The sequence below is a fragment of the Oreochromis niloticus genome, linkage group LG12 (assembly GCF_001858045.2).
Source record: "Oreochromis niloticus isolate F11D_XX linkage group LG12, O_niloticus_UMD_NMBU, whole genome shotgun sequence".
NCBI classification, from domain to species: Eukaryota; Metazoa; Chordata; class Actinopteri; order Cichliformes; family Cichlidae; genus Oreochromis; species Oreochromis niloticus.
The window spans coordinates 12,003,125-12,029,846 of NC_031977.2; the positions used below are offsets into that span (position 1 = coordinate 12,003,125).

The following is a 26,722-nucleotide window of genomic DNA, read 5'->3' on the forward strand; positions in this document are numbered from 1 at the left end:
GTGAGGGTCACATGTTGAACCGCTTAATGAGGGGTCATAAACTCAAAATCAGTCATAGACAATAAAACTGAGATCTTATCAGCAACAGTATTGGCGTTCTATTCAGCTGTGTTCCAACAACCTAGTGAGCTGTGTGCTGAAAACAACAACCAAATCTAGCTTGACCTAAGGAAGTAGCCGCATTCGACACGTGTTAAAGATTGAGACATAAATTCCAGGTTTAACCTTTTGCCAACAGCTACTTTTGCACAAAGCGTTGAGGAAAAAAAAATACACAACACTGCCCATTTCCCCGTCTTTATGTCCTTGTAAACATTACAGCTATTAATAGAGACCAGCCCAAGGGCAGCAGCAATGTGTTAATACAAACTGAGGTGGTCAAACCAGTCCATGACCTCAGAGCTAGGGCGCTGTGGCAGTTGTCACTAGAGAAGCGGCGCCTGTTAAAGTTCATGTGTTCACGAGCAAAACAGCCACGGTGTAGGAAGACACTCAGTGTCAAAACTTGCATGCAAGGACAGAAATCTGACAAGCGCAGCAGAAGGCAGGGTACATATCCTGTCTGGGAACAGTCAGGTGCCACAAGTTTCCTGTTCTAAAAATATATAAAGTATGGAATGTGACGGGGGGGAAAAAATACGAAAAAACCCTGAAATTATATAACTCACCGTGCTGTCCGATCAAAGGACCACACACAGCGCAGGGCACGCTGGGTAATACTTGCTGTTTGCTCATCCATAAAGATCCAAGAGGACAGAGCATAGTCCACATGAAGCTAGCCGTAACAGGATGCTCCTGTGCTCTGACGAGGTATTATAGCATCTGTTTACCTCGATGAATGTTTTGGTAGTGTGAACAGTGTCGCTATACAGTCCTACATCTCTACGAGGAATGATTTTTAGTTTATTCAGAGTGAAAATCAGCAGTTAAGTGAGCAAACACTGAGGAAAGTGCTTGAAAGGCAGAGAGCCGACTCATCAGTGTGACAGAACTCATGGGGCACTGTGGACTGACATTACTGGGTGGGTGCTTTCTTTCCTTCTGCATGAAACACGCAGTCTCTTCATAAAGATATTTGTTCCTTGTCCTGCTCCTGTGATGACACTGCATGTTCTTTTGTTCCTGCCATAACATGCCTCGAAAGAAAAAAAAAAAAAGAGTCTGCATCTGCAAATCTGTTTTGGCCTTAAACGAGCCAAACTCCTTAATGAACTCTTTCAACCTCATTTATCAACTCTCTGAAGCTTTACTCAAGATTTATGTTTTTACAATATTATACAAATAAATTATGATTTTACTCTAATGCACTCTAAAGAATCCCCATGTCATAGGTTCCTATAAATAACAAGTGTTATGTTACATATAAATAAAAAGCCACACCTCATTTCTTAATATTCTGCTGCCAAGGAGCCAGACTGTTTTGTATTGTTTTTTAAAGTGGTCTTGAGAAATAGTTCTCCGGGCTTTCTGAAGGTCCTTCAAAGTGTTTCATTGGACACAGGATGCCTTTTCACTCCAGTCATTCTACCTGACCATTTTTTGTTTGTTTGTTAAGCCACTGACCTATGAATCATTCAAGCATAAAAAAGGCAACTAACTCAAGGGATGAACCAGTGTTGTGTCCACACATAACAGACAACTTTGCAAAGAACCAGTTTTAAATTGCAGGCACTTTGTTACTAGCAGCCTATACACACATCATTTGCTCCCATGTCTTTAATTTAATCTGGGAAAAATGCCAAAATACTATTTTGACACCAACACACTGATTCCTAAAAGGCTACTAGTGGGAAACCTGGCATGGTGTGCAGCCTGTCCTTAAAAATTATAAAGAAACTGGACAAGTGAAGAAAGAAGTGTCAGCACAGATCCATCTGCTGTTCACTGTTCAGAGACATTGATCAGTGCAGCCATCCGTAAAACACGGTGGAGGCTCTGTCATGGTTTGGAGTTGCATTTGGAGATTTTGTCAAAATTGATTAAATTATGACTGTAGAACAGTACCGTTAGATTTTGATCCATCATGCACTCCCATCTGGAAAGCATCTGATTGACAACAGCTTCAGCAAGTCAATAATTTCAAACATGCTGCCAATGCAGTAAAAACATGGATTAGTCATGATTGGCCTCCTCAGAGCCCGGACCTCAACATCATCACCGACATCCAAAAACATGTTTTAATAAATCCCTGTGCCTTTTTTTTCCAATTTTTTTGATCCGAAGGCTGGATCAGCACTTTTTCACAGTTGTGTATTTCCTCAAACATAAAAGATCCCTCATTTCTTCTTTATGTTGAATTGGCCCGACATTAAAGGAAATACACAGCCTCATTTAACATCATGTAAGTTCTGAGTGTGTTTGCATTGACGTATACAGTCTGGCATCAGCTCTTCATCCAGCAGGAGAAAGGTTCAGAAGTTACTGTATTGATTATTGGATTAATGCACATCAAAAATTCATCAGCTGTTCCATTAAAGCAATGTGGCAGCAGTGCCGAGCGCAGGAAGCACATGGAGACACGATGAAACAGTACTTAAGTAATCACCTGTGTGTCTGAGAGGCTTCTGACTGCATTCCTGGAGCACTTTAATGACAAGCGCTTAAAATTCACATTTTTTCCTCCATCCACTTTCACTCGGCTTACCGAGTCTACTTTTACTTTAGAAAATCATCTCCTGTATTTCCCAGAATCCCACTCGACAACCCCTGGCGAACAAGCGTGAACTTGTTGCATCCAGCTGAGTTACGTATACTGTATGTGTGGGTAGAGGCAGCAATAACAATAGAGATAGTAGGAGCCAGAGAGCTGAATTTTTTTCTACTCAAGAAAAAATGAGTCACACTCCTACTCAAAACACAGCGAGCCTTGTGGCGTGTTGTCGGTGGAGATATGGGTATCTCTGCTTCGTCTTTGCTTTATAATCTCAGTGCAAAGCTGCTGTTAGAGAATGAAGAGCCAATAAAGGAAGCCTTATCCTTGAATTTACAGGCAAAAAACAAACTTAAACAGCAAAAACGTTCCAATAATATTAATTGAAATGGTTTGAACTGTACATGCAGGGTCATATATAATACCCCAAATGTAAATGAAGACATGCCGTGCAAGCAGCTCTGCCAGGCTAACAGCGATCTAACTGTAGGTATGTCTGGGAATTTACAGACAAATGAAAATGAAAAAAACAAATGACAAATCCCTCCTTTAAAATACCTAGTGGATCATATTTGACACATGAGGTTTTGTGAGTTGTTGTGACTACATCATCAGTGTGATTTCCACCCCTTGGAAAAACCTGGATACACTGAGCAATGCGTTTTAAAGCAATAAATTACAAAACAGTAATATTAATATGCTGGATGTAGCAAATATTATATAAATTAAGACTCACATATGCAAATGGATATTTAATTACTTTTAAAATATTGTCATATGGTTTAGTAAATACTCAATTTAAACAATTATTTTGTGGTTCAGGCTTTAAAGGGTTAAGATCTGCACACCTGGAGGGCAAAAAAAAGTTTTCAAAAGATTTCAAAGAGCTCAAAAATCACAATTCCCAGCCTGGCACAGCACTAAAGAATAACTAGAGTCAGCAGGCTCCATCTCATGGGGACCGAGAATTTTTTCAAGCTATCTGTAATATACTTTTAACAGCATTAGCAGTGATCTCACTTCCAGCAAACACACTATGTTGGGATTCAATGGGATGGTCGGGCATTGCCAGTGTGGTCCCATCCATGTCGTATTCAAATGAATCACCTTTTGTTAAAAAAAAGAACAAAACAAGTGACAAATATGATACGTGAACAAAAACACCATAAACAGTCCTGCATGTATACGTGATATATTCTTTTCAGGTCCTCTTTTAAAAAAAAAATCTTTTACTTCTCTCCTGTCAGGAGGACCCGGCGAGGAAATGAGAGGCTGGTTTCCCTCCAATGAGAGTCTCTACTAAATAAAAGCTGACAGTTTTATTCCTCGGTTCCGTCCTTTCAGACGGGTCCTGAGAGAGGAGCACTCCAGGCAAATGTTTTTGTTTATATGAAAACGGGGCAGAAAGTTTGTGCGTAACAGAAACTACAGAGTCTGCAATATAGTGCTCATACTCAGATTACCATTAGCTGGCAGGTGCAAACAACAAAGATCAGTGTTGTGCATTTGATAGTGGAGCGTGCAGCTCATTTCACTACATTTTGTGAGTTGTAACGACAGCAGCTGGACTTGCTTAGGTTTGCTGTTCTATCGAACGCTGAAGCACCCACCCCCGACATCCCTCCAACCTCCTCTCCCACACACACAACCCTCTGTAAATCTCTTGCAAAGACAATAGACTAACTGTAACTCTCCTAGCAGCAATGACTAATCAGTTCTTATCAGCCAGTAATCTATGTAGTAATAAAATGTCTTCTTAAGAGAACAACTGCAGCAAAAATTTTTTTAAAAATTTGTAGGACTGGTTTCAAACGCAATATGCTCCAATCAGAGCTTAGTGCAGGTTGAATCTGGGACTCTGACAAACTTTTTGGAGACTTCCAGATATTTAAGACACAGCCATGTTGAGTTAAGTATCAAAATAATCAGTGACTGTGTATTTAGGGCAATGCAATTTCATACCTGGAATGGTGAATTTACACTATATTTTTCTGCTGCTATTATTACTATGCAATATAGTCATTTTTCCTAATGTATATAACAGTTTTTTCCTAACAGCAGTGTATACACACAAATGTCTCTTATATTCTTATGTGTACATATCCTAGATTCCTTTTTTATACCTTTAGATTTATATTGTACAGTCTGACGGCAAGTAAATGCACAGAAATTTCGTTGTGATGTGCACTAAACTGGATGACACTAAAGTGGCTATTCTATTCTATTCTATTCTATTCTATTCTATTCTTCTAAATGCAAGAATGGCCTTATAGATTTCTCCATTTGCACCCCACATATTTGAGATAATGCTGTAAATGCTTATTTTTGGTTTAGTTAAGACAATTGTTCTGATGTTTCTTTTTGTAGATTAATCGAGTAAATCTAAAAAAAAGCAATTTTTTGGGCATGTTTGCCTAAAAATGTCACAAAAGATTAATTAATTATGTAAATAGCTGATAATATCATAACCCTTTTCCTTTCACTCCACCGATTACAAATTATTTACTGGCAATTAAACGGTAAATTATAGTGTATTCTAGGGTAATTACCACTAATGATCAGTAGGTAAATACAGTAAATGTACAGCTGAAACAGTAAGAAAAAAAAAGGTATTACTAACTTTAACTACGATGTATTTGTGACTGTGTTCGCCTTTTTTTTAATTCAAAATATTGTTATTGGGTATTTTATGGATATAGTTTACAAAGAAAAAAAGAAGATGGAAAACACAAACTGTTTACAATGAATACAAAACAGAACTTCTCATGTTGGAATATTGTTTTCCTCTCTTATTATTAACCAAACAAGCAACGAGAAAAAAGAAAAAAACAAACAAACAAAAAAACAAAACAAAAAAAAACAACAACAAAAAAACAGAAAAAAAAAACAAAAAGAGAGAGAACCCCCGAAAACAACCCCGCCCCCAACAAAATAACAAAAGCCTGTGTTCGCTTTTTAATAAGTCAGGTATAATTAGGTACTGTGTAAAAAAGGAGGCCTCCTCTGAAAGACGTCCATTCAAATTACAGCTGTAAATATCCAAATTTTGTCCAACCCAAATTTAACTGTGTACTATCTAGGAATGAAAACAGTACTTTCCAATGAACTGCTTTTTTATAAAGTTGTTTTTCATGGTTATACTTCCTTACAAAAACGTTTAAACATTTACATTTTTGACAAGGGACTTTTTTTTTATATATTTAGGTTGAAAAATAACATCAGCACACCTGGTAACACACTCTTCAGGAAGTTTTGTGTTACTAGCAGTAGGTCCCCGCGACTGTTTCACATTCTACTCAGTAAAGCTGTTTTCACACGTGAAATCTAGAAAAATTTGAGGTGAATCATGTTTGTCTTCTCACTTATGCACAAGCACGATCTATTTTTTAACCTGCTTATCAAAGTAGGGTGGTGGGAGGGGGCTGGAGCCTATCCCAGCTGACACTGGGCAAGAGGCACAGTACACCACAGTCACACACCAGTCCATCACAGGCCTAACACTGACAAACGACAACACACTCTCTCACATCCACACCTGCAGCCAATTGAGAATGGCCTGTTAACCTAACAAGCGTGTCTCTCAACAGCGGGAGGAAGCCAGAGTACCCGGAGAACCCACGCAGGCACATGGGAGAACATGTAAACTCCACACGGAAAGCTCCCAGCTGGCCGACAGTTTCAAACCCGAAACTGTCTTGGAGTGAGGTGACATTGCTAACCACTGCACCCCTATGCTGCCCTCAACGGCTGCGTTCTCACTACTATAATAACCTGTTTTAGTTATGCGAGGAAGCTATCTCAGCAGAATGACAAGCACTTACTAGCCGTGTTTGATGTGCATTTGCATATGTACATACACCTCGTTTGGGTAATGTTTCGAAAAGTTACCAGTAACCTGAAACTGTGCAATTGCTTGCACTATTATCATGTTCATAACCTTTGTAATAGAACATGCCATCGCCTATTTAACCACAACAAAGTAACTCAGTAAAAAGATGACAATCTACCTAGTGACTAAGCTGAAACTGTACTGTAAAAGTTTTCCGTGGTATTACCGCGCTGTCTTGTCTCACATGGTGATAGACTGTCCCCTTTTCTATGCAACCAGCATGAACTTGCACCACAGCATGCATGAGATCACACATGAATTTATTGTAAAAGTCAAGTAATGTCGTGGAAAAACTGGGGCTTGTTTTTACTGCAGTTGGGTCGGTGAAGAAATGAGTTTGTCTTCATATTTCAGCTGTAGTTTCTCTGGGTTTACGTAGTAGCTGTTCCTTAGTTATTACCAATGGTAACTTCATAACAATACAAAACATTACCATTTCAATTAAGAGACTAGAGAAAGGAGGCTTACTGAGAATTCAGTTCAGTGATGATTAAATAATAAATCCTTGCCTGCTGTATTTCTATCACTTTTAGTCGTCCACAGCACCTCAGCTGCTTTTATTTTTTATATAACGGGAGTTTTACTTATGTAACTACAACATTCAAAAAACACTGCAGCTCGAATGAGAAAGCCCACAGGCAGCGGAGTGGAATTCTGTCTAGTCGCCCAAACTAAATGCCCGAGCTCTGTTACCACAATTCAAGAAAGGCATCTGGATGCAGCAATGCAGTTTTTCCCCTGCTCTCATTCACTTAAACAACCGATGACGTTCACTCGCCTGGCTTGGAATCTGCAACTGCTGCCAGCAAGAGTTGTGAATGGGGAGGCAGGCAGACAGAGGCTTGTGAACACACACACACAATAAGCAAAGGGTCTACTGCACCGATGCTGCTCGCGTCACAGTGGCTAAGTTCAGGTTACATTTAAACAAAGGAATTCGCCCCACACCCCTCATCGGCTATCGCACACATAAATCTACAGTATGTTCTGATATTATACCTGCTTGCGCGCTCTGACTGTATGTCAGCTATATGTATAACATTAAAAGCCACAGTGTAACAGATCCCACTGAAACAAAGAGCTGTGTCAGGCCTAAGTGCCTTTGTTCTTTTTGATCTGTTGTAAAGCCCCAATTTCCTCAGCTGACAAACTCACACAGACATCACAGCTTTTAAGGCCAGCGCACCAGCGTTTCCCCTTGGTGCTCTGACACAGTAAGCAGTGCTGTCGCTGTCGTTTGATACTCAGATGACCATCGAAGTGTTTCATTTCACCGCATACTCATCATCCATAAAGTATCTTCCGCAGAGACCGGAGAGGAGCTCTACAGGAAGATGGAGCTCGGATGGCAGTAGCCCACTCAGTTTGTTATGTAACAATCAATTTGATTAAATAGCTTATGGGCTGCATCAAACTGATAGCGTATTATACCATTGAGCTTTACGTAAGACAGCGGTCACTTAACAAAATGGTCCAATATGGTCAGAGCCCCTCTCTTTAAAAAAAAAAAAAAAATTCCTCTTGTGGAAATCAAGTTAGGTTTTTTACTGTGATTAAACGGAGCACTCTTTTGATTAGAAATCCTCCATTTCTAAAGTGTTTCCAATCTTCCAGCTAGTTACTAATCTCAAAATTATCTCTAAATACTCATAAGTGACGATGAGCCTTCACCAAACTTGGCGGCAAATGCCAGACCAGCACTGTCAGAGCAGCCATCGCTGACACTGAAGAGTCAAAGAGCAACAAGAGGCTGGCACGAGGCTTGTTTTGCCACTCTTGGCCCGGGGATATCAATAGCTTTCTTATTTCTCTTCTTTTCTCCCACTTGCACAGTTTTACTGATGTGGGAGGTGTGAGGATGCTGGCATAAACAAGCCAAAGACTGCAGTGTAAACTGGGCCTTCCTGTTGTCCGTAGCTGGAGAAGTTTAGACAGAGGATGCTTGCCTCTCAGTTCAGGCCTGGCTGGAGATATGCTCGCATAAACAAACAGGAAAAAACACTCTTCACTTTGCTCCACTCGCATTCTCTCGCTGTTGCTAGTGCATGATATAAAATGAGTCTCTGTGTATACAGTACTGTGCCTCGCTTAAATGCATGCATGCACAGAAAGCAGCAGCATTAACAGCAGCAGACGTGGATGTGCACAGCCTTTGGCACTGCATCACGTAATACAAAACCTCTAATGATTTAGACCATTAGAGGATACAACCAATACTGCACTCGCGACAACCTGTGAAATTGTTCAGTGTGTGCACTGCAGCCGGCTCCAATTCAACTGTTGAATCAGTCCCACACAGCTACATTTATAGAGGCATTGATCAAGCTGCCGAGAAAGTCGTGCTTCAGCTATTAACTCAAAGATCCATCTCATCCAATAATTGTATAAGGCCTTATTCTCTCCTCCACACACACACGCACACACACAGTCAGGGCAGATGCACACCATTGGAGCAGCTGGGACAAGCGAGATCTGTCACGGGTCATTAACTGCTCTTATTAATTCATGAAGCTTGATTCACTCGTCCCAGTCGTGTTCTGCTGCCATAAAACAAATGTCCAGTCCAACCCACGGGCGAAGGCATTCTTCATGTGGATTTTGACAGCATGTCGCCATCCTGGTTCATTTTATTACTCTATTAGTGCCTATGAAACACTTCCAGCTCTATGTGCAAGAAGCCGATTTATTTAAAAAACGTGCCACCGTTGTGACACGCGTGGAAGGAGCTGCGAGAGAACCAAAGTCTTTTCCTGCGTCGTCTTGCAACTCTGCGGAGGCTTTTGCCACATCAAACTATGAGCTTCCCTGCAACCAGACCTGTGTACACTTGCACTTGTACATGCACCGAGTCACTTTAAACTGAAGCAAAAGATTTGATGCATTTACAGAAAGACAGAAAAATGTTGCAACCAGTTCCAAAAAACAAAACAAAAAAAGAATAATCATGACAATAAAGTGGGATGAGTGTGAGTGGTGGTTTTTAAACCCCGCTGATTCCCAAAACAGGTTTGGGATTACTGAGGAGGGTTCAAAGGGCATCCCAAAGGGACCCAGGTACACTCAGGACAAAATGTAATCCGTTTTCATTTTGTTTAAGTTTCTGGACATTACCCAGACTGAAGAAGGGAAAAGGATGGCTATTTCTCTCAGGATTTATCTTGCTGTTTATAGCTGCACAACCAAAACACTCCCTAATTTGGCATTATGAGGCGAAACCTAATGAATTTTGTTTTGTAACTTCCCACAGGCCCCAAACCTGAAATAAAAGTGCCCGCATGATCCCAACGACCAAAACGGTCACTGCATCACACAGTGCGCGGCGTTTACCTCCAGGCCTTCCTCATGCCCTCAGCGCAACCCTGTCTTCCTCAGAATGAACTATTAATGACACCGTGCGCCTTCATATTTCAGACCGTGCTGTCGGGCTGCAACTGGCCTTTTCAGACATTTGACTCTTTCTACACAGATAACCAGAGTCCGTCTCTCCGCAGGGGCCCTTTACACAGATTTCAACACCAGTCACGTCATCGGATCACCGTTCAAATGTCAGCCAGCCTAAGCTCATTTTATTCCCCCTCTAGAAAGGAGTTATTCCCCGTGTCAGTGTTTGCTCCAGCATGCATAACGTTGCGAAAGAGCCGCTTTCATATGCACAGATAGCGAAAGCGGATGTGGGAGGCAGACCACCCTCCCATCCTCCCTCCCCTGCCACCCCCGTCCCCCAACATATATATCTTTATATATATATATGTATAATGGGGGGAGGGGGGGCGCATACAATCTGTCAAAATGTGCAAGGATTTTGATTGACTCGAGTCTATAACTGATTACAAGACGAGCAGATTCGCGGTGTTCCGTTGATGTTGTCTGCACTGTCTGCACAGCACCCCCCTCCTGATGTTTTTCTGTTGCATCTTTAGGATTTACCTGCCGTAATGAGCCAGACGGTCTGCAGGCTGCCGTCATCTTTACGATTATTTTTTTTTTCTGCACAGCTCAAAATATGACAAAAGCAGGCCCGCTTACTATTTGTGTCAACTTACCCTCTCTGGCTTTTAGCAGTACAGTGTTGGCTACTATGTTCTCCAGCTCCATCAAAAAGAAAAAAAAAGAGAAAAAGAAAAAAAAAATCCTAAACGTAGAGGTTTCTCGGCACACAAACGTCTGCGGCGAATACAGCGTCCTTCAGCTCTGTGCGATGCGTTTCTTTTTCTTCACTCCTGGTCACTATCCGAGTAAAATTCACTCATATCAAAGTCGTAAAGGATAAAACAGGATGTCATAAATTTGCTTGCAGTGTAAGCTGGGCATGGTTCTCGTTGTGGGCTGGAAGTGCGGCGCTGCATTTCTACTCCAATCCCCCCAAAACCATTCCATGCGTAATTTGGGTAGGAAATCTCCCCGACGCATAAAATAATTATTTCTGGAAGATCCGATGTCTGCAAACCGGGTTCTTTCGGCGGCGGATCCTTAACAAGGGTACACTAGGATACCGCCAGCTTTACCTTACAGCAGCAGCAGCAGCAGGGGTTGGCTGAGTGCACGAGAGAGGACATCAGCGGGACCCCTCCTCCCCTGTTGGTGCGTAATCAAAATAGGCTGGGCCTCTCAGTCAAGCGGCGTCAAGCCACACAGTCAGCCTCTACCAGAAGTTTGGCCACGGTGTCTGCAAAATAAAAGCATACTACAACTGCCTGGCTCGCTGGAGGAAGCGACACATTTTATAAAATGCTTTTTGTGGATTCTACATTCACATTTTCTTTGGTCCCGGACGTTTCACCTCGAGTAGCCATGAATCTCATACCCAAGAGTTTCTACAACTAGTGAGCTTCTTTCCGCCAAAGTGATTCCGTTTCTGTCCCAGTAACGCAAGCACAGGTGCTCCGACTGTAGCGGCAGTAAAGATTAAAAGGGTAAGAGGTAAAGTCGCCCTCTGGTGTTCAATTATAAACTACATACGAGAACTGGTGTGCATAAGGTTATGGATCACTTTCGCGAATCAACAAAGCTAAACAAGCATTTCACCTTTGAAAATATATAAATAAATAACGACTGAATGCCAGGTGATTGGCCGTTTCGCGAGGAATCCAGTAATTTTGTAAGGTAAGGATTTTCAAAGGATTTATGACAGCAAGGAGCAAATCCACATTTTAGAAGGGTTAGCTTTGTAATTGAACTGTAATTCTCTCTAAACATCTCCACAAATGAGTTTCTGGCATAGCTGAGGACGAGCAAAAATACACTGCCATTTACTGCTCCAAAATGAACGAAAAAGGCTACTTTTTAAATTGCATTTATACTTAAAATAATAACAAATCTGTCAAAGATTTTAAAGCAATTTTTAAAGCAATGTCGGACATTGAATCATATTTCTGATTCAAACCGATAACTTACAAAGCTGTGTTCATTTCTTACAAATGACTCGCTTCTTCATATTAAAAAAATAGTTTACATCATCATAAGCCCGCTGTCGCTGTATTATTGTGTTTTTACAACTTTATGAGTGTTTGCTGGTGAAATGGAGGTAGGAGTGTATTAAGAAGAAAAAAAAAAAAGATCGAGTGAAGAAATCAGGTCGAGTCAGTCCAAGTGTCCACTGTAGCGTTTGCTTCGAGAATCACGTTACCGACAAACCTTCATGTGGGGTCCTCTGCCCTTCTCCTGAAGACAAGCACTTTACGCTGAAGATTCACCGGAAACTGTACTTTATATAATAAGACTTGATATGTGGAAACTTTTTTATGGCTTGCAGGCTGTCAGGCTCCGGGTTCATAGTATAAAATAAAACGAAAGGGAGAAAAATACATTAAACTGCCACCGGAAGTGCTTAATCATGTGGCACGAAGATAACTCATTTAGGAGCGAGTACAATCTCGCGGCTGCCCCGTTTCACAGAAGCCACGATGGATCTGTCAAAACGATTAACAAGCTTATTATTGACCGCTGAAGGCAGATAGGATCGATTTCTCAGAGTGCGGACGGGCTCTCATTTATATAAACAGGACGTGGGGCAGCCTGATGCACCGATATGCCGCCTGCTTAAGTGCAATTACCACAATGAATTATGGCATTTCCTCACATAACAAATGCACAAGTGTCCGGTTTGATGTCACATTACAGCGGCTAACGTGATCTGCATGGTGGTGTCTGTGGCGCCATCCTAAAAGAGGGCACTGGGCCCTGATTGACCTAAAGTGACGAGCTTCACATCCCTTTAAGGCATGACACCCCTCCCACCCCACCCAAGTAGACCTTCCATGATGAAAAATTAAACTCTTTAATGGGCCAAAGCATGTAGTCTCCCCGCCCCCCTCAATAGCAGTTCCACATTATTTAAACATTCACCACATGATGAAAGAATACAAAGTGCTATTGATTCTTAATTGTCAACATAGTGATTTCAGAAAAAAAAAATATTTTTTTAAACTTTCTTGACATGACACCCCCCCCTTACAAAACTCAAATTAAATCGATACAGTACATCACAGTAGATTGACTCAGGATAATGGTGTGTTCTGCTCACTTAAAAACAAAAAGTCAGGCTGCCATGCACTCTCAGGTTCAACTTAAAACTCGTCAGTCCAATGCCAACTGAGAAAGAGGCCCACGGCAACTAGGTTGCGTTAGTATTCGTCTAGGTTGTCAGCTTTGGGTATGGACAGGCCTCGGTCCTTCAGGACCTGCATTTTGACTTTCTCGGTCTCCTGTTTGGCTTGCTGCTGCAGCCGCTGCTCCTCTAAGATCTCTTCAATGGAGACTTGCTGCAGCACCGTGTCACAGGGCTTATCCATGTCCTGCAAAGACAAGAGACCGTATCACATCTTGCACAGGCCTGAAACACTCAGATAATACTACTGAACACATTTTAATTGGAATTACTGGGCGTTCTGTAACTTTGAATTATTACTAATAAAATACCTGATCAAAATTTTGATTATAGGCAAACAATCTGATTACACTAATGAAGCAAACAAGTGTGTCTTTATCAAACAAATAATGCGGAAGAATAAAGTGAACCTCTGTGCTAATGATTTCTCCAAAAGCTACTTCCTTTTTCCAGTTGAGGACAGGCTGCACACCTGCCACTTCCTAGAACTAAAGGCATGAAACATCTGCAAATCTTCAAGAAGACTGCATGGTTCATGCCAACCATCAATCACAAACTGCTTTCTCATTATAAGCAGAATTACAAAATGCTGTTCATTCATGCTTGACAAACATTTTCTCAAAACTATACATAAATGAATGTGTGCAGAAGATGTTGTATGCTGAGACTATGTGCCTTTTTGTGCTTCATTATCATTTCTGATATGACACAGGATTTGATGTCAGCTTACTCTCATCGTTTGCCAGATGCAAGCTCACCAAAAGACACCAAGAAGTTAATCACTGCCGTTCCATTTCCATCAGCATTTCAGAACAGAAATAAATTAACAATCAACTGAACCTAATCATCAGGCAAATGTCACAAAAGGCAGCAACATCTTCTAAAGCGCTGAGAAGCAGATCAGAGCACAGGTACTGTCAAGCCTCTGCTATGACTGAAGCAGTTTTACATCATGACATGTTGTACTGTTACAGCATCATGTGGATCCCTTTAACAGCAGAGTACTGCTGTCAAGCATTAGGTAGGAATAACAGAGTAAGACGAGTTCATGAGTCACTTTTGCTCAGTGTGCTGGCCTTGAAGGTCTTGTGTCACGGCGGTGTCCCTGTAACGCGTCACCTTGGCTGTTGACGTACATCGGACAAGCATGATTAAGGAGAGTCAGATTTTAAGGATGCGTCAGCAGCTTCCACTGTTGCCTCTTAGCAAGTAGTTCCTGAGCCTGCCAGTCTTTCTGGCATCTGTTTGCACCAGAAAGACTGGTGAGGGTTCTCACCAGGTACTCCGGCTTCCTCCCACAGTCCAAAGATAAGCATGTTAGGTTAATCGGTGATTCTAAATTGGCCCACGAATGGCTGTGCGTCTCTCTGTGAGAAAGGCCAGATCTCACTCTGTGTCAACTGGGATAGGCTCCAGCCCGAGGACCCTTAGCCACCATTTAAGTGAACCCCTACTCTCACAACTGTATCAATGCAGTGTGTGAAGGACATAAGGAAATTTAACCATGTCTACTGATCCTTCTGACCATTTCAAAAACCAAAGTGAAAACGAGATTATGTCTACTTACTATCTCTCCAAGCAGCACCACATTTTCTCCTCTCACGATGAATATTCCTCTGGGGATGTCACCAAACTTTTTTCCCACGTGGATGCGCTCAACTGTCTGGTGAAAAACTAAATTGGCTGGAGGACAAAAGAACCGGTGTAAATAGAGAGCTGAAAACAAGAGACACGATCATGGGAATCATAATGACAGATAAACTGAGCCTGCTGTAACCAGTGCAGTGACCCGACTCAGAAAAACAATACTAAAGGTGGATATAATTAAAAGAGTTATACCAAACTGATCAATGCTTCTCAGGTAACCAATCAATGTTCTTCCATCTCGGAGCAGCACCAGGTGCTTCTCTGCGGGATACAAACAAGAGGAGCAAGTTATATGACAATTTAAACCCGCTGCAGATGATCCAGATTGCGTCGGACACGATGCTGCACATCTTGAAACGATTATTTCTTTTTAAACCAAATCAGCTCCATCAAATCACTCCTCCAACTTACTATCGATGTCGTCAATGAGGCTTGCCGTCCCTGGTACGTAGTTCATCTTGTGCTGCTGCTTATTTGAGTCTTGTATCTGTATATACCGTCAAGCCATTAATGTTTCAATACATGTTTCTCACAAAATTAGCACAGGAAGCGTCTTTATACACGCCAGGGATGAACTTCCTGTAAGCATTTAACCCTTTGTGCGCTGTCGATTCACTACATTTCTAACACGCAGGGCCGGCCCTTTAAAAAATACATCTTTAAATAAATAGAACTTCAGGCATCGGTGGGTTTTGAAGATTAAAATAGCAGTTAATGTTTTTAAAATGTTATTTTTATGACCTTTTCCCCCATTGGCTAATAACGTCTACTGGCGCGCATGCGTCGGCAAAGATCGTATATACACAACAATGGTCACCGAGCCTGAACAATTCAAAACGCCCTACATTATGTAAATAAATGTATAATTTTGTTGAAATACACCCAGAAAATAGACGTTTAACGTCTTAAAATCATATCATAAATTTATAGCTAGTGAAATGAGGGTAGACCATGGCGTTACTTTCTCCGTCCAAACGTTGGTTGTGCCAGAAAAAATCTGGCGGAGTGAGACCTCTGTAGGTTTAGCAGCGCTCGCTATTAAAGGCGCAGCACGGGGGCGCTCACGTCATTCAGTCGTTTCCCGACTTAACCAAAGGGTCCGCACTTGTATAGGAAAACGACAACATTGCTGCTGGCGTTTCAGACGACCTGACACATCCGATAAGTAACGCGAGGCTCGCTGCAGATTTGTTTTTCCCCCCCACAATGACAGATGACAGGGCGGCTGCCGGTAAGAGCGCTTAGTCCAAGCATCATCATTATCAAATGCAGTCCAATCTGAAACCCGGCTGGCCCTCGACTTGCAACTCGGGAAATAATCACGGGAACTGGAATAACAGTATGGTAAGTAAGTGGACACAGCTCAGACATATTCTCGTGGTATTCACACTCTCTTTTAGTGTCTTTAAACCTTAAAGAATAGCGTGAATTTGTGGTGGAGATCATTTTCAGCCAGCTCGCACAAAGCTCTGCCTATGCTAGCTGCGCGGCTAACTGAGCTAACTAGCATTATGTAATAGTAACGGCTAAGGACAGAGTTCAGCTGTTTTCCGGGACTTTTACGTTCATCTTGACGCGACTCCACTGTTAATAAGACTCCACGTGTTTGAAAGAATGAGTGAGTATTTCGTGTCTTTCTTGTGACATGTTGGGCCCTTTTTTTTTTCTCCGGTCAGTTTTACTCTACTTAAGGATTTTGCATAACTGGTTCCGCAGGCAGATGAATCAATGTCCCTGTTTGCACAGTTATTGTTTGTTCTGGGATGGGTAGTGACGTTGAAGGCGTAGTTTCAAAGTTTAATGTGTCATACCAATGTCTACTTGTTAGTACTCTGGTGCCAACCATGCTTTGTAACTGTATTTGCAGGATGCTCCTCAGTATCCAGGCTATCCTCCACAATACTGGTATCCCCAGTCTCATTCCACAGGGCACTATGCAAATACCTATCCCTCCGGATCAGATGTTCAGCCACAGTACAATCCACAGGTATAGATATACAGATGCAGCATAACCAGTCCCTCTGACTCTAAGGTTGGGTTAGTGGATTTATGCTTAAATGTCTTTAATTTACATTTTCATATTAACATCTATCATGTCAAAGTTGTTGTATCTCTGATGGATTTATACTTGTTATTTTAAATAACTAGGTCCCCTTCTTGTGTCTTTCACATAGGTAATGCCTGCTGGTTATCCAAACGGCCATGGAGTCTACAGTCCAGCACAGAGTCAGTATTCAACAAGTGGTTTCCACCCATCCAACCCTTTCTACTGTGCTGACCCTCAAAGACCGGCTCCGGGTTCTTATCCTAACCAAGGCTGCCACGCAGAGCAAAGCAGTGGGTCTTCTGGACAACCTCACTCTCAACACCAACATCATCACTATGCTGGGCCACACTGCCAAGGGGTTGGTGCATTTAAGCGCACACAGTTTTCAAATATAACAGTAGTTTAAATAAAGTCTTACAAATGAGGTATATTATACAGTGTAATTTTATTATTATTTTTTTTATCTAAAAATAGATGTCATTTTCAAACGCAAAAGAAACTTTTTCTGAATGTGAGACATTTGTCTTATTTCTGCTCTCAGGGTCCTGGATATCCTGGATCGTACCCTCACTACAGCGAGAGTGGCCATGCATTGCCTCCAAATCCCCCATACCCAACTGGCCAGTCACTTCATCCCAGCCAGCAGCCTGACGCATGGGCACATTCTGGTCCATATGTACCCTCACAGCAGCCATGGCCGCCGGGACAACAGCCTCCACAAAACCATTATGGGAATCCAGTCCGTCCACCACATCCTCCAGCGTGGCCAGGAACTGGAACAGGTGCTCCTCCACCTTACCAGCCCAAGGTAAGAATCTTAAGAGATTTTTTTTATTTTATTTTTGTGAAACACAGATGTGCACACAATGTATTACAACTGTCATGATGAACTGCCTTTACACTTTGTTCTCTGTAATCACACATCTGTTCTGGGTGGATAGCATCTGTTTTTGGAGGGATTAGATTTTCTAAAAAATAAATACCAAATTTTGCTAAGGTATATTTATTTGAGTCAGTTTACAGCCTCTATCCTTATATTATCAAACATTTTAAACGCAGTCTTTTTCAAACTCTTGTGTTAATGTAGGACCAACAGCACCAACGTGCCCCACCGGTGGGACCTAAACCGAAGCCAGCACCATCCCCGAATCCCCCCAGTGGTAATCCTACTGAAATAAGTTCTCCTCCACAAATGTATAAAACTGGGAGAGGTGATCCTAATGCTTCGCAAGCTGAGGCCCCGCCTTCGGTTCCAGCATCAACTCCAAATCAGGCTGGACCTCCGCAACTGAGCGATAACCCCAGTCTGGCTAAGGTCCAGCAGGTCATGTCCAGAGTACTGCTGCTTCAGGAAGACGTTGATGAGTTTGTTGGCAAAAAAACAGACAAGAGTTATCGTTGTCTGGAGGAACTGCTTACCAAAGAGCTGCTGGTGCTAGACTCTGTGGAGACTCAGGGACAGGAGAATGTCCGGCAAGCCCGAAAGGAGGCTGTACAGAGAATCCAGGCCATTCTGGACCAGCTGGAAAAGAAAGCTTTCTGAGCTGGACTTGTTTTGCTTGTGGGTCACTTTGATTTCATCTTCCTGATCTTCCATGGACATGTTCAGGTTCTTGTCTTCTTTTGCTGACCAGTGTTGTAGGGATTTTTTTTTAATTTTTTTTTTTCCCTCCACCACCATGTTACTATAAAATACCTGGAAAAGGTGGCATGGACCAAAGAAAAAGACACAGCAGTTACTGGCACGTGGAATCCAACTTTGAAGCTTAATAATGCTGGTATAAAAGGTATGGTGGTATTAGACGTGAAAGCTCATGGTTGCTGGCGTCAGCCTCAGTGAGTGACTCTATCAGCTGCAAAAGCAGGAGCGAGTCACCGGAAGATGAACTTGTGTAGTGTCACATTGCAGCTCTCTGTTGTCTCTGACTCATGACGCAGATTATCATCACACTGTCCCTCAGGAATGTGGGTCAGTTTCAGTCTGATCCAACGTGTATCAGCTCTTGCACTTCTTTAGCTGTCTGTCGTTTCATCTCAGAGTCCCTTTGCATGATCAGGAAATTGTGCTTTCACCTAATAGAGTAAATGCATTCAGTTGTCCATAGCCACTTGCCTCTCCATGCCTCCGCCTCTGTAGGTGCAGTGATTTCTTTTTTTCTTCTTTTTTTTTTTTCTCACTCAGTTTAAGCCCTGCATGCACTGTAATGTCAGATAGGCACTTGATACAGTCATGATATCTCAGAGCTCAGAACTGGGCCTCGAGTGTAGCAGATTAGTGAAAATCCCCCAGAAGATTGCTGTTCCCAATTATTTCATCTTTTTTGATGAAGACCTAGAATCAGACCTACATATGAATGCCATGTGTTTCACTTCACTCACTGATAAAGACTTGATTAAGTATGACTGGACAAGCTGTTCTTTTTCTCCATCTTTGAACATTCAAATATATATAAAACTGAAATCTCTACTTGAACATTTTCAGTCATGTTTTACGCTGAAGGACAAGGTTGGATTAAATGTTTTTCTTTCTGTCCTTTTGATATTGAGGACAAAAATCTATGTTTATATCAAACAGATTTTTGTGTGTGCATCACTGTCCATTATCTTGTGTATGTATGTTTTGTTTTTTTCCCTCCTCAGACATTCTTGATGTGTTTTAGCAAAAAGTGCCATATTTAAGAGGATGGTTTTATATAATTAGGAGAAAAAAAATAAAATAAAAATATCACAAGGTTTGCATGGAAAAGAAAATCATTTCCTGTGTGTTCATTTCCCCTTCTGTTTAAATTCAGCTCACTGTGTAGTTTTAGATCTAATGCATGTTTCCAACATAAGATGGGGAATTTTGCCTGATAAACGGTGAAAAAAATCACAAGTGAAACGTGGGAGGCGGGCAGAAAAATGATTAGATGTCAGGGTTTTTTTTGTTTGTTTTTTTTTAACTTTTGATCAAATTAGTTTTTGCCTTTACCAAACACACACGAATATCAGACGGTTTAGGTCTATATCAGTCATATAATATTTCTAAATATCGTTCCATTTTAAAAATTGGAAGACTGCTTATTTTTATCAAGTAGAAACTGGTGCTTGGAGGTCACACTGCCTTCAGCTGCAGGCCTGCATTGAGCTCTTTAAATAGATAGCTATTTGGACGCAAAAGCATTAATGCCTGCCCATGAAGGCTCTAAGTGCAGTCTAATTTAATTCAAGGGTCAAATGGCCTGACAACACACAGGACACCCTCCGGTGAGTGAATCTGAGCCAAACAAGCCTGCTCCACTTGAGTCACTGGTTACAGACGACCAACTGTGGAATAATTTGTTTGTAGTTTTCTTCATCAGCGAAGCTGTAAAAGGTAGTCTCTGCAAATTCTTCCATAACCTTTTCACGTTTTAAACTTTTTGCCTACCATTAACAAACTATTACAAAAGATAAAATTGCCATGTCGACAGAAAAAGCGATGTCCTATACATCAAAACTTCCTTTGTGGTGGAATGCAGCGCCACCTCTGAGGAAAGTGGAAATTGACCTGAGTTCACCTGGATTAGCTGTGTTTGAGCTGGAAAAACTCTTGTATACGGGCAAAGCCATAATCAGTCATGCAGATGAAGTGTGGCCTAGGCTGTACATTGGTGACCAGTAAGTAACTCCTCTTTATTTCTTTTGATGAACTCTCTGACATAATCCAACTGCACCTATTCCTCTAGCGTTAGTATTTACTTATATACAGTAGATTCAAATTGAGATTATGGCTCTAAATATACTTCCTGACTTGTAAATCTCCAAATGTTTTTCTTGTGTTGAGTCATCTGACACTTTCAGTTAAAATACTCAAATCAATCAATAAAAGTCCTGGATTCACTCCACATACGTGAAAGAGGAGCTGATCATAAATCTGATTCAAATGCAGAATGAGTAACGTGACATTTGTCCTGCTGCATTCCACAGTGGGAACTTGCATAAACTACAACAACGCCATGTAAGCGTTTCCACTGATGCCTAGGCATGAAAGCACGTCTCGAGTGTTCGAACTCGCATGCTTGAAGTGCTTTTCTAAGGATCAGTTTATCACGATGAAATATTGCATACATGCCGTATAACCTACTGTCTGTGAATACAGAGTGGTGTGTTTTCCAGACACAGTGCAGAAAACCAGGCTGATTTGTACAAGAATCACATCACTCACATCCTGAACGCAGCTCACAGTAATCGTAAGGGACAACCAGATATCTATGAGGGAATGAAGATCACCTACATGGGCATAGAGGCTCATGACTCCTGTAACTATGACATGAGTGTCAACTTCCAGGCAGCAGCAGACTTTATCCATAGAGGTCTGAGCAGAGGAGGTAAGAGGGGAAGGTTAAAAATTATATAAATACGGTTCAAAGGCAAATAGATTTGATGTGTGGAATTTAATCTAATATTTCTCTGTGAAGGCAAAGTGCTGGTCCACTGTCATGTAGGAGTGAGCCGCTCTGCCACCCTGGTCCTGGCTTACCTGATGCTGAAGCAGAACCTCACTCTGGTCGAGGCTATTTGTGCTGTGAAAGAGAGCCGTGGTGTGATTCCTAACCGAGGTTTCCTTCGACAGCTCATCAAACTGGACGAGCAGCTCTTTGGCAAGCATCGCTGAAACCCATCTAACAGCATTACTAGTCACCTTTCATGGGTCCAGAAGATTGATCTTTAATGTCAAGATGATGTGTTGCATGAAAGATTTCTTGCTTTTTACTTTGGGGTCTTACAGCATGCGATCCTTTCTTTGGTCTTTATTGTTATGAACGTTAAGATACAAACATTAAATTTGTACATGTTAAATGGACTGATGTTTTACAAAATTTTTAGCAGTCAGCTTAATTTACTTAAATACTGTGGAAAAGTTTTGAGCCACCACCGATTTCTTTATATGTCGCTTTCAAGGAACCAAACCTTTTTTGTAATTTTTAAACGTGGTCTTGATCAATAGTTCTCTAGGCTTTATGAAGCTCTTTCTTTGGACACTGGCCGCTTCTATCTGACCATTTTCAGAGGAATGTGTTGTTGTTGTTTTTTCTAATGTTGTTAAGGCATTTAACACTGACTCATGGATCATTTAAGTATAAAAAAGGCACCTAACTCAATGAATGGACCAGTGTGAGAACTAAAGGAGAAGTGGCAGGCCAAAAATACAAAAAGCTATCTACAGCAGATGCAGCATCTGAAAGTCATTGTCTGTGGAAAAAGGAACAAATCCTGATCTGATATATGTTTTGGGCACTTCAGGTGATCCATCTAGTATTCGTTGAAGCCTCATCAGAAATGATCTCAGTGGAAGGCTGAGATCTGTCAAGAGACCATTTTTAATTCTTGCCAAATCACTCGAGAGCTGTACTGAATATTAGTGGCAACAAGTCTTATGGAATGAATCCAAACTTGAAATTTTGGGTTCAAATTGTTGCCAATATGTACGAGGAAGGTCAGGAAAGAGGCACACTAGAGAGCTGTGAAAAACGATGGAGGTGCTGTCATGGTTTGGGCCTTCATTTAAGGCAGTAGTGTTGATGATCTTGTCAAAACTGATGAACACAGAAAAGTGCCATCAGGTTTTGACCCACTATTTAATACCATCTGGAAAGCATCTGGTTTGTTATTGCTTCATTTTTCAGCATGACAGTGATCACGAACACACTGCCAGTACAGCCAGAGCATGCCTGGACAGAAAAACTAAATGCAACACTATCAGTCATAGATCGGCCTCCTCAGAGCTGGACCTCAACATTATTGAAGCAGTCTGGGATCATCTTGACAGAGAACAGAACAAAGAACATCTTTCAAGAAGCCTGAAGAACTTTTCCTGAAGACTACTTACAGAAAACACAAGAAAGCAGCCTAAGAGAGTTCAGGTTGTGTTGAAGAGTAAAGGTAGTCATACCAAATATTAGCATTCAAGCTTCGTTAAACTCTGTTTTTGCCTTATATAGTGTATTAACATGTATTTTTGTATTTGTTTTCCCATTTTCCCAACAAAATACGAAGAAATAATGGGTATCTCAAGACCTTTGCACAGTAATGTGGCTCCATGGTTCCTCTTAATGGCCAAATATTAAATGTGTTTTTGTTACTGGGATGATATCAATGCCCATTTTTAACTCAACCAATAGCTGGTGCAGAAATAAAAAAGTTAACTTTTCAAAAGTGTTTTAGTGTTTCATTGCACAACAGATAAACATTTCTCTCTGACATTAGTGTTAACAGGGTGATATCAAAGTTCAGCTGCTATGCTGTATGGCACAGCTGGTGATAGTGATCACCTATGGCATTTTTTGTACCCCTGCATTAACAAACAATGGCTTTTCTGTGCATTCTGTGTAAACTCAGTTTGATGCCATGATTACAGGGGAGTCATTGCGCAGAACAAATGCAGAAGTTGAGCAAATAAGAGGCTGAGACAAAGAGCAAACAAAGTCAAAGTTCGGCCTGATCGTTCTCATAAATAGAAGGTCTCCCTCTGTCCAGCTTTACTCTCTGTGGTTGATAATACATACAGTGAGCTCCAACCAGAAGAAGGTAAGCGATATGTTTTTTTAATACCACGTTTAACTGTTCCGCCATCAGATGCACAGTTATATTTAAAACGTAACATCTGTAGACTGTAAGTTGAAATTTTGATTTTAAGCTCCTCTTAATGACGCTGAATATTTGCAGCTAATTATCATGAAGTCTATAAATAGATTTAACCAGCCCATACACAAAACAGCCAATTTGGAGTTTAATGTAAGTAAATTATGATAGGTGCGCAGAAGTAGGCAACATTAGGAATTAAATTTGGCCCCTCCGCTTCAAATGAGTGAGGAGATAAAGAAACACAGAAATTTGTTGGGAATTTAGCAAAAACTGTTGCAACATAGCGTGTTGGTCAGAAACTCAGTTCACAGTATGAAAGAGCAAAGCTGACTTTTCAGGCGCAAACATTGCATAACCCACATGAACAAACAATCACTTTTGAACTTTTGTCTCAGTTGACCATGATGCATGCAGCCTTGGCTATCTGGATCTTATCAGCAGTGTTCTGCGTGGGTAGAGGCGATCACCATTTTGGCCATGCCAATGAAGACCAGGAAACTGACAGCAGCCTCTCACAGGTGTCCACAGCAAACAAAGAGTTTGCCTTCCGTCTGTACAGAAAGTTAGCAGCTCATCCCGACTTTCAAGGAAAAAACATCTTCTTCTCACCAGTCAGTATTTCTACTGCCTTGGCTGCCTTGTCCGTAGGAGCCCGGGGGGAGACCCACCGGCAGCTTTTCAGTGGTCTAGGTTTCAACAGTTCCCAGCTCATGCAAGCAGATGTAGATCAGTCCTTCCGTACGCTCCTGCAAAATGCAAAGAGTGGTGACACCAGTGAGGGGACTGCCGTGTTTGTGGACAACCGCTTTAAGCCTCAACCTGAGTTCCTGGAGGTGTTGAAGCAGTCCTATTTTGCAGAAGGGTTTAATGTTGACTTCACCCAAGCCACGGAGAGTGTCAATACCATCAACAAGTATGTGGAGACCAAGACCAATGGGAAGATTGACAAGCTGGTTGAGAGCCTGGATGTAAACACAGTCATGTATCTTATCAGCTACATATACTTTAAAGGTAAGAGGTCAACTGAGATGAGATTTGACTGGTCTCTCTTTTATTCCAAGGTTTAAGTTTGATGTGTCATCTGTAACGTGAGATTTATTTCTGCTCATAACCGCAAAACAGGAAAGTGGGAGACTCCGTTTGATCCTCGGGACACCAGAGACGACCATTTCCATGCGGAGAACGCTCAGGTTCAAACAGCTGATTCAGAACGGAGATGAGTTGCAATAATTATACATCACTGCCCCTAATTCAACCTGTTTTCCAATAAACTGTCACATTTCCAGGTTCCAGTCCAGATGATGAATATGGAAGAGGATGTTGATATTTATGATGACAAGCCCATTAACACAACAGTCCTCCACCTCCCCTTCAACGGCACCCACTCCATGCTGCTGATGTTGCCTGATAATATGGCAACCCTGGAGAACGCCATTAGCCCGGGCCATGTCAACAAATGGCTGAAATGGAAGAAGAAGAGGTTGGGTAGAATTTCAAATCGTGCTTAATTTCTTGGTTTAGACATATTCATCATATTTACATATACTTAAAAAATGTAAGATTAAACAAAGAAAACTAGAGTAAATATGAAATGCCGTTTCTAAATGATGATTTCATTTATTAAGTGGAAAAAACTATCCATTTCTACCCGTCCCTGTGTGAAAACGTAATTCCCCTCTAAACCTAATAACTGAAGCATGAAGTGCAATCAGGCATTTGCAGGGATTCTTGCCCACTCTCAAACACATTGGAGGGGTTTGTTTTAACATGAAGCCCTTACTTTGACTAGACCACTCCAAAACCTTTGTGTTCTTTTGTTTTTGGAGTCATTCAGAGGTGGATTTGAGTTGGTGTGTTTCAATTGTTGTCCTGCTGCATAACTCAGGTGTGTTTGAGCTTCAGGGCGCAAAACATTCGCCCTCAGAATTTTCTGGTAGAGAGCAAAACTCATGGTTCGACCAATTACAGGAAGTCGTCCAGATGCTGAAACAGGAGAGCAGCCCCAGACCATCACACTGCCACCAACATGTTTCATTCCTGCAATGATATTCTTTTCATGTAATGCTGTCTTAGTTTTACGCCAGATGTAACAGGACTCAAACCTTCCAAAAACTTCAGCTTTGTCATGTCAGTCCACAGACTGAAAGTCTTGGGCATCATCAAGATTTATTTATTCTTTGGAAAATAGCTTTGTAACCCTTTCCAGACTGATAGATGTCACTGACTTAGTTTGCCAGCTGTTTCTTTAGATGATGTGCTGCTTTTTGAGATCTTTTAGCTTCACTTTGTCAGACAGGTTTTATTTAAGTGATTTCTTGATTCATCAGGTCTAGTAGTAATCAGGCCTGGGTGTGGCTTATGAAATTGTGTTTAATTGTGTGGTTAATCACAGTAAGTTCATGATTTAACAAGAAGGGGCAGTTACTTTATGACACAGGGCCAGGCAGGTTTGGGTAGCTTTTTTTCTATTAATAAAAGAAATTATCCTTTAATAACTGCATTTTGAATTCACTCAGGTTATCTTTGTCTGATGTTAAAATTTGTTTGATGATCTGAAACATAGAAGTGTGACAAACATGCAAAAAACTAAGAAATCAAGAAGAGTAAAAATACTTTGTCATACCCTGAATATGCTTGCTGGATGAATATCAATACTATTGATCCATTTCACAATTTTTAGGACATACCACATATATGTTCCAAAGTTCTCCATCAAGACTTCCTACGAACTGAACAAAGTGCTGACTGAAATGGGAATGGCAGACATGTTTCGTGATAGTGCAAATCTGACTGGTATTTCAGAGGGGCATAAACTGGCAGTCTCAGAGGTAAGGACAGTGTTATTAAACACACATTTCTCCCTTTTATTCCATCCTCTCACATGTCTCTCACTCCACTGCGCTGTAGGTGGTACACCAAGCCACCCTGGATGTTGATGAGGCTGGAGCCACAGCAGCAGCTGCTACAGGCATCGGTATCATGCTCATGTCCCTCCGGATCGTCCCGGTCTTGAAGTTTAACCGCCCATTTATGGTCATCATCACTGAGCGTAACACAGAAAACATTGTTTTCATGGGAAAGATTATTAACCCAAACATCTGATGGAGGAAATGTTTTGTGTTCTTCCACGGTTGTTGCAGTAAACATAAAATACTCAGAAAAACAAAACAAAAACAAAAAACACTCTCTTGTCATGTCTCTTCCTTTATGACTGCATGGTTTTAGTATTGTTCTACCTGTTTTTGACAAGTAGAAGATAAAATACAATCAACAGGA

At 41.3% G+C, this 26,722-nt stretch overlaps 5 protein-coding genes and 1 long non-coding RNA gene across 8 annotated transcripts in view; 4 read left to right on the forward strand and 2 right to left on the reverse strand.

Moving 5' to 3' along the window:
• grk5l (G protein-coupled receptor kinase 5 like) overlaps nucleotides 1–11,119 on the reverse strand; it is a 30,179-nt gene extending 19,060 nt beyond the window's left edge. The window contains exon 1 of the mRNA XM_005473141.4: nucleotides 10,583–11,119. Within this exon, the coding sequence (XP_005473198.1) occupies nucleotides 10,583–10,634 (52 nt within the window). The 5' untranslated portion in view covers nucleotides 10,635–11,119. The remainder of the gene's footprint in view (nucleotides 1–10,582) is intronic.
• Nucleotides 261–7,303, forward strand: LOC112841828 (uncharacterized). The gene is made up of 2 exons (XR_003213218.1): nucleotides 261–1,022; nucleotides 6,238–7,303. It is a non-coding gene; the product is annotated as an uncharacterized LOC112841828 (long non-coding RNA).
• Nucleotides 11,120–12,418: 1,299 nt separating the features above from the next.
• On the reverse strand, nucleotides 12,419–15,397 carry lsm1 (LSM1, U6 small nuclear RNA associated). Its single transcript, XM_003445528.5, has 4 exons — nucleotides 15,205–15,397; nucleotides 14,986–15,054; nucleotides 14,714–14,829; nucleotides 12,419–13,333 (listed from the first exon to the last, which is right to left on the reverse strand). The coding sequence occupies exons 1-4, from the start codon at nucleotides 15,248–15,250 to the stop codon at nucleotides 13,163–13,165; spliced, it is 402 nt and encodes a 133-aa protein (XP_003445576.1). The 5' UTR covers nucleotides 15,251–15,397; the 3' UTR covers nucleotides 12,419–13,162.
• A 450-nt stretch (nucleotides 15,398–15,847) lies between these two features.
• Nucleotides 15,848–19,591, forward strand: bag4 (BCL2 associated athanogene 4). The gene is made up of 5 exons (XM_005473143.4): nucleotides 15,848–16,137; nucleotides 16,661–16,780; nucleotides 16,968–17,198; nucleotides 17,382–17,648; nucleotides 17,928–19,591. Exons 1-5 carry the CDS (start codon nucleotides 16,060–16,062, stop codon nucleotides 18,381–18,383), a joined length of 1,152 nt encoding a protein of 383 aa, XP_005473200.1. The 5' UTR covers nucleotides 15,848–16,059; the 3' UTR covers nucleotides 18,384–19,591.
• Nucleotides 19,592–19,884: 293 nt separating this feature from the next.
• LOC100712370 (dual specificity protein phosphatase 26) lies at nucleotides 19,885–21,661 on the forward strand. 3 transcript variants are annotated; one of them, XM_005473145.4, is made up of 5 exons: nucleotides 19,892–20,195; nucleotides 20,293–20,479; nucleotides 20,789–20,819; nucleotides 20,961–21,189; nucleotides 21,280–21,661. In XM_005473145.4, exons 2-5 carry the CDS (start codon nucleotides 20,301–20,303, stop codon nucleotides 21,474–21,476), a joined length of 636 nt encoding a protein of 211 aa, XP_005473202.1. In that variant the 5' UTR covers nucleotides 19,892–20,195; nucleotides 20,293–20,300; the 3' UTR covers nucleotides 21,477–21,661. The 3 variants fall into 3 exon arrangements, with proteins under 3 accessions (XP_005473201.1, XP_005473202.1, XP_003445651.1); XM_005473144.4 differs by having other exon boundaries at nucleotides 19,885–20,479; XM_003445603.5 differs by lacking the exon at nucleotides 20,789–20,819 and having other exon boundaries at nucleotides 19,910–20,479; nucleotides 20,978–21,189.
• A 1,584-nt stretch (nucleotides 21,662–23,245) lies between these two features.
• On the forward strand, nucleotides 23,246–26,629 carry LOC100712102 (serine protease inhibitor A3K). The gene is made up of 6 exons (XM_003445602.5): nucleotides 23,246–23,389; nucleotides 23,842–24,457; nucleotides 24,569–24,636; nucleotides 24,733–24,926; nucleotides 26,127–26,274; nucleotides 26,354–26,629. Exons 2-6 carry the CDS (start codon nucleotides 23,848–23,850, stop codon nucleotides 26,546–26,548), a joined length of 1,215 nt encoding a protein of 404 aa, XP_003445650.1. The 5' UTR covers nucleotides 23,246–23,389; nucleotides 23,842–23,847; the 3' UTR covers nucleotides 26,549–26,629.
• Nucleotides 26,630–26,722: the final 93 nt, after the last annotated feature.

Bases quoted from the DNA above. Each gene is read 5' to 3' on its own strand.
- bag4 (XM_005473143.4), top strand. From the start codon at position 16,060: ATGCAGTCCAATCTGAAACCCGGCTGGCCCTCGACTTGCAACTCGGGA. The intron at 16,138-16,660 runs GTAAGTAAGTGG...CTGTATTTGCAG, and splicing joins GGAACTGGAATAACAGTATG to GATGCTCCTCAGTATCCAGG. The intron at 16,781-16,967 runs GTATAGATATAC...TCTTTCACATAG, and splicing joins AGCCACAGTACAATCCACAG to GTAATGCCTGCTGGTTATCC.
- LOC100712102 (XM_003445602.5), top strand. From the start codon at position 23,848: ATGATGCATGCAGCCTTGGCTATCTGGATCTTATCAGCAGTGTTCTGC. The intron at 24,458-24,568 runs GTAAGAGGTCAA...ACCGCAAAACAG, and splicing joins CAGCTACATATACTTTAAAG to GAAAGTGGGAGACTCCGTTT. The intron at 24,637-24,732 runs GTTCAAACAGCT...TCACATTTCCAG, and splicing joins TCCATGCGGAGAACGCTCAG to GTTCCAGTCCAGATGATGAA.
- LOC100712370 (XM_005473144.4), top strand. From the start codon at position 20,283: ATGTCGACAGAAAAAGCGATGTCCTATACATCAAAACTTCCTTTGTGG. The intron at 20,820-20,960 runs GTAAGCGTTTCC...CTGTGAATACAG, and splicing joins ATAAACTACAACAACGCCAT to AGTGGTGTGTTTTCCAGACA. The intron at 21,190-21,279 runs GTAAGAGGGGAA...TTCTCTGTGAAG, and splicing joins TAGAGGTCTGAGCAGAGGAG to GCAAAGTGCTGGTCCACTGT.
- lsm1 (XM_003445528.5), bottom strand. From the start codon at position 15,250: ATGAACTACGTACCAGGGACGGCAAGCCTCATTGACGACATCGATA. The intron at 15,055-15,204 runs GTAAGTTGGAGG...TGTATCCCGCAG, and splicing joins CCTCATTGACGACATCGATA to AGAAGCACCTGGTGCTGCTC. The intron at 14,830-14,985 runs GTATAACTCTTT...TTTGTCCTCCAG, and splicing joins GAGAAGCATTGATCAGTTTG to CCAATTTAGTTTTTCACCAG.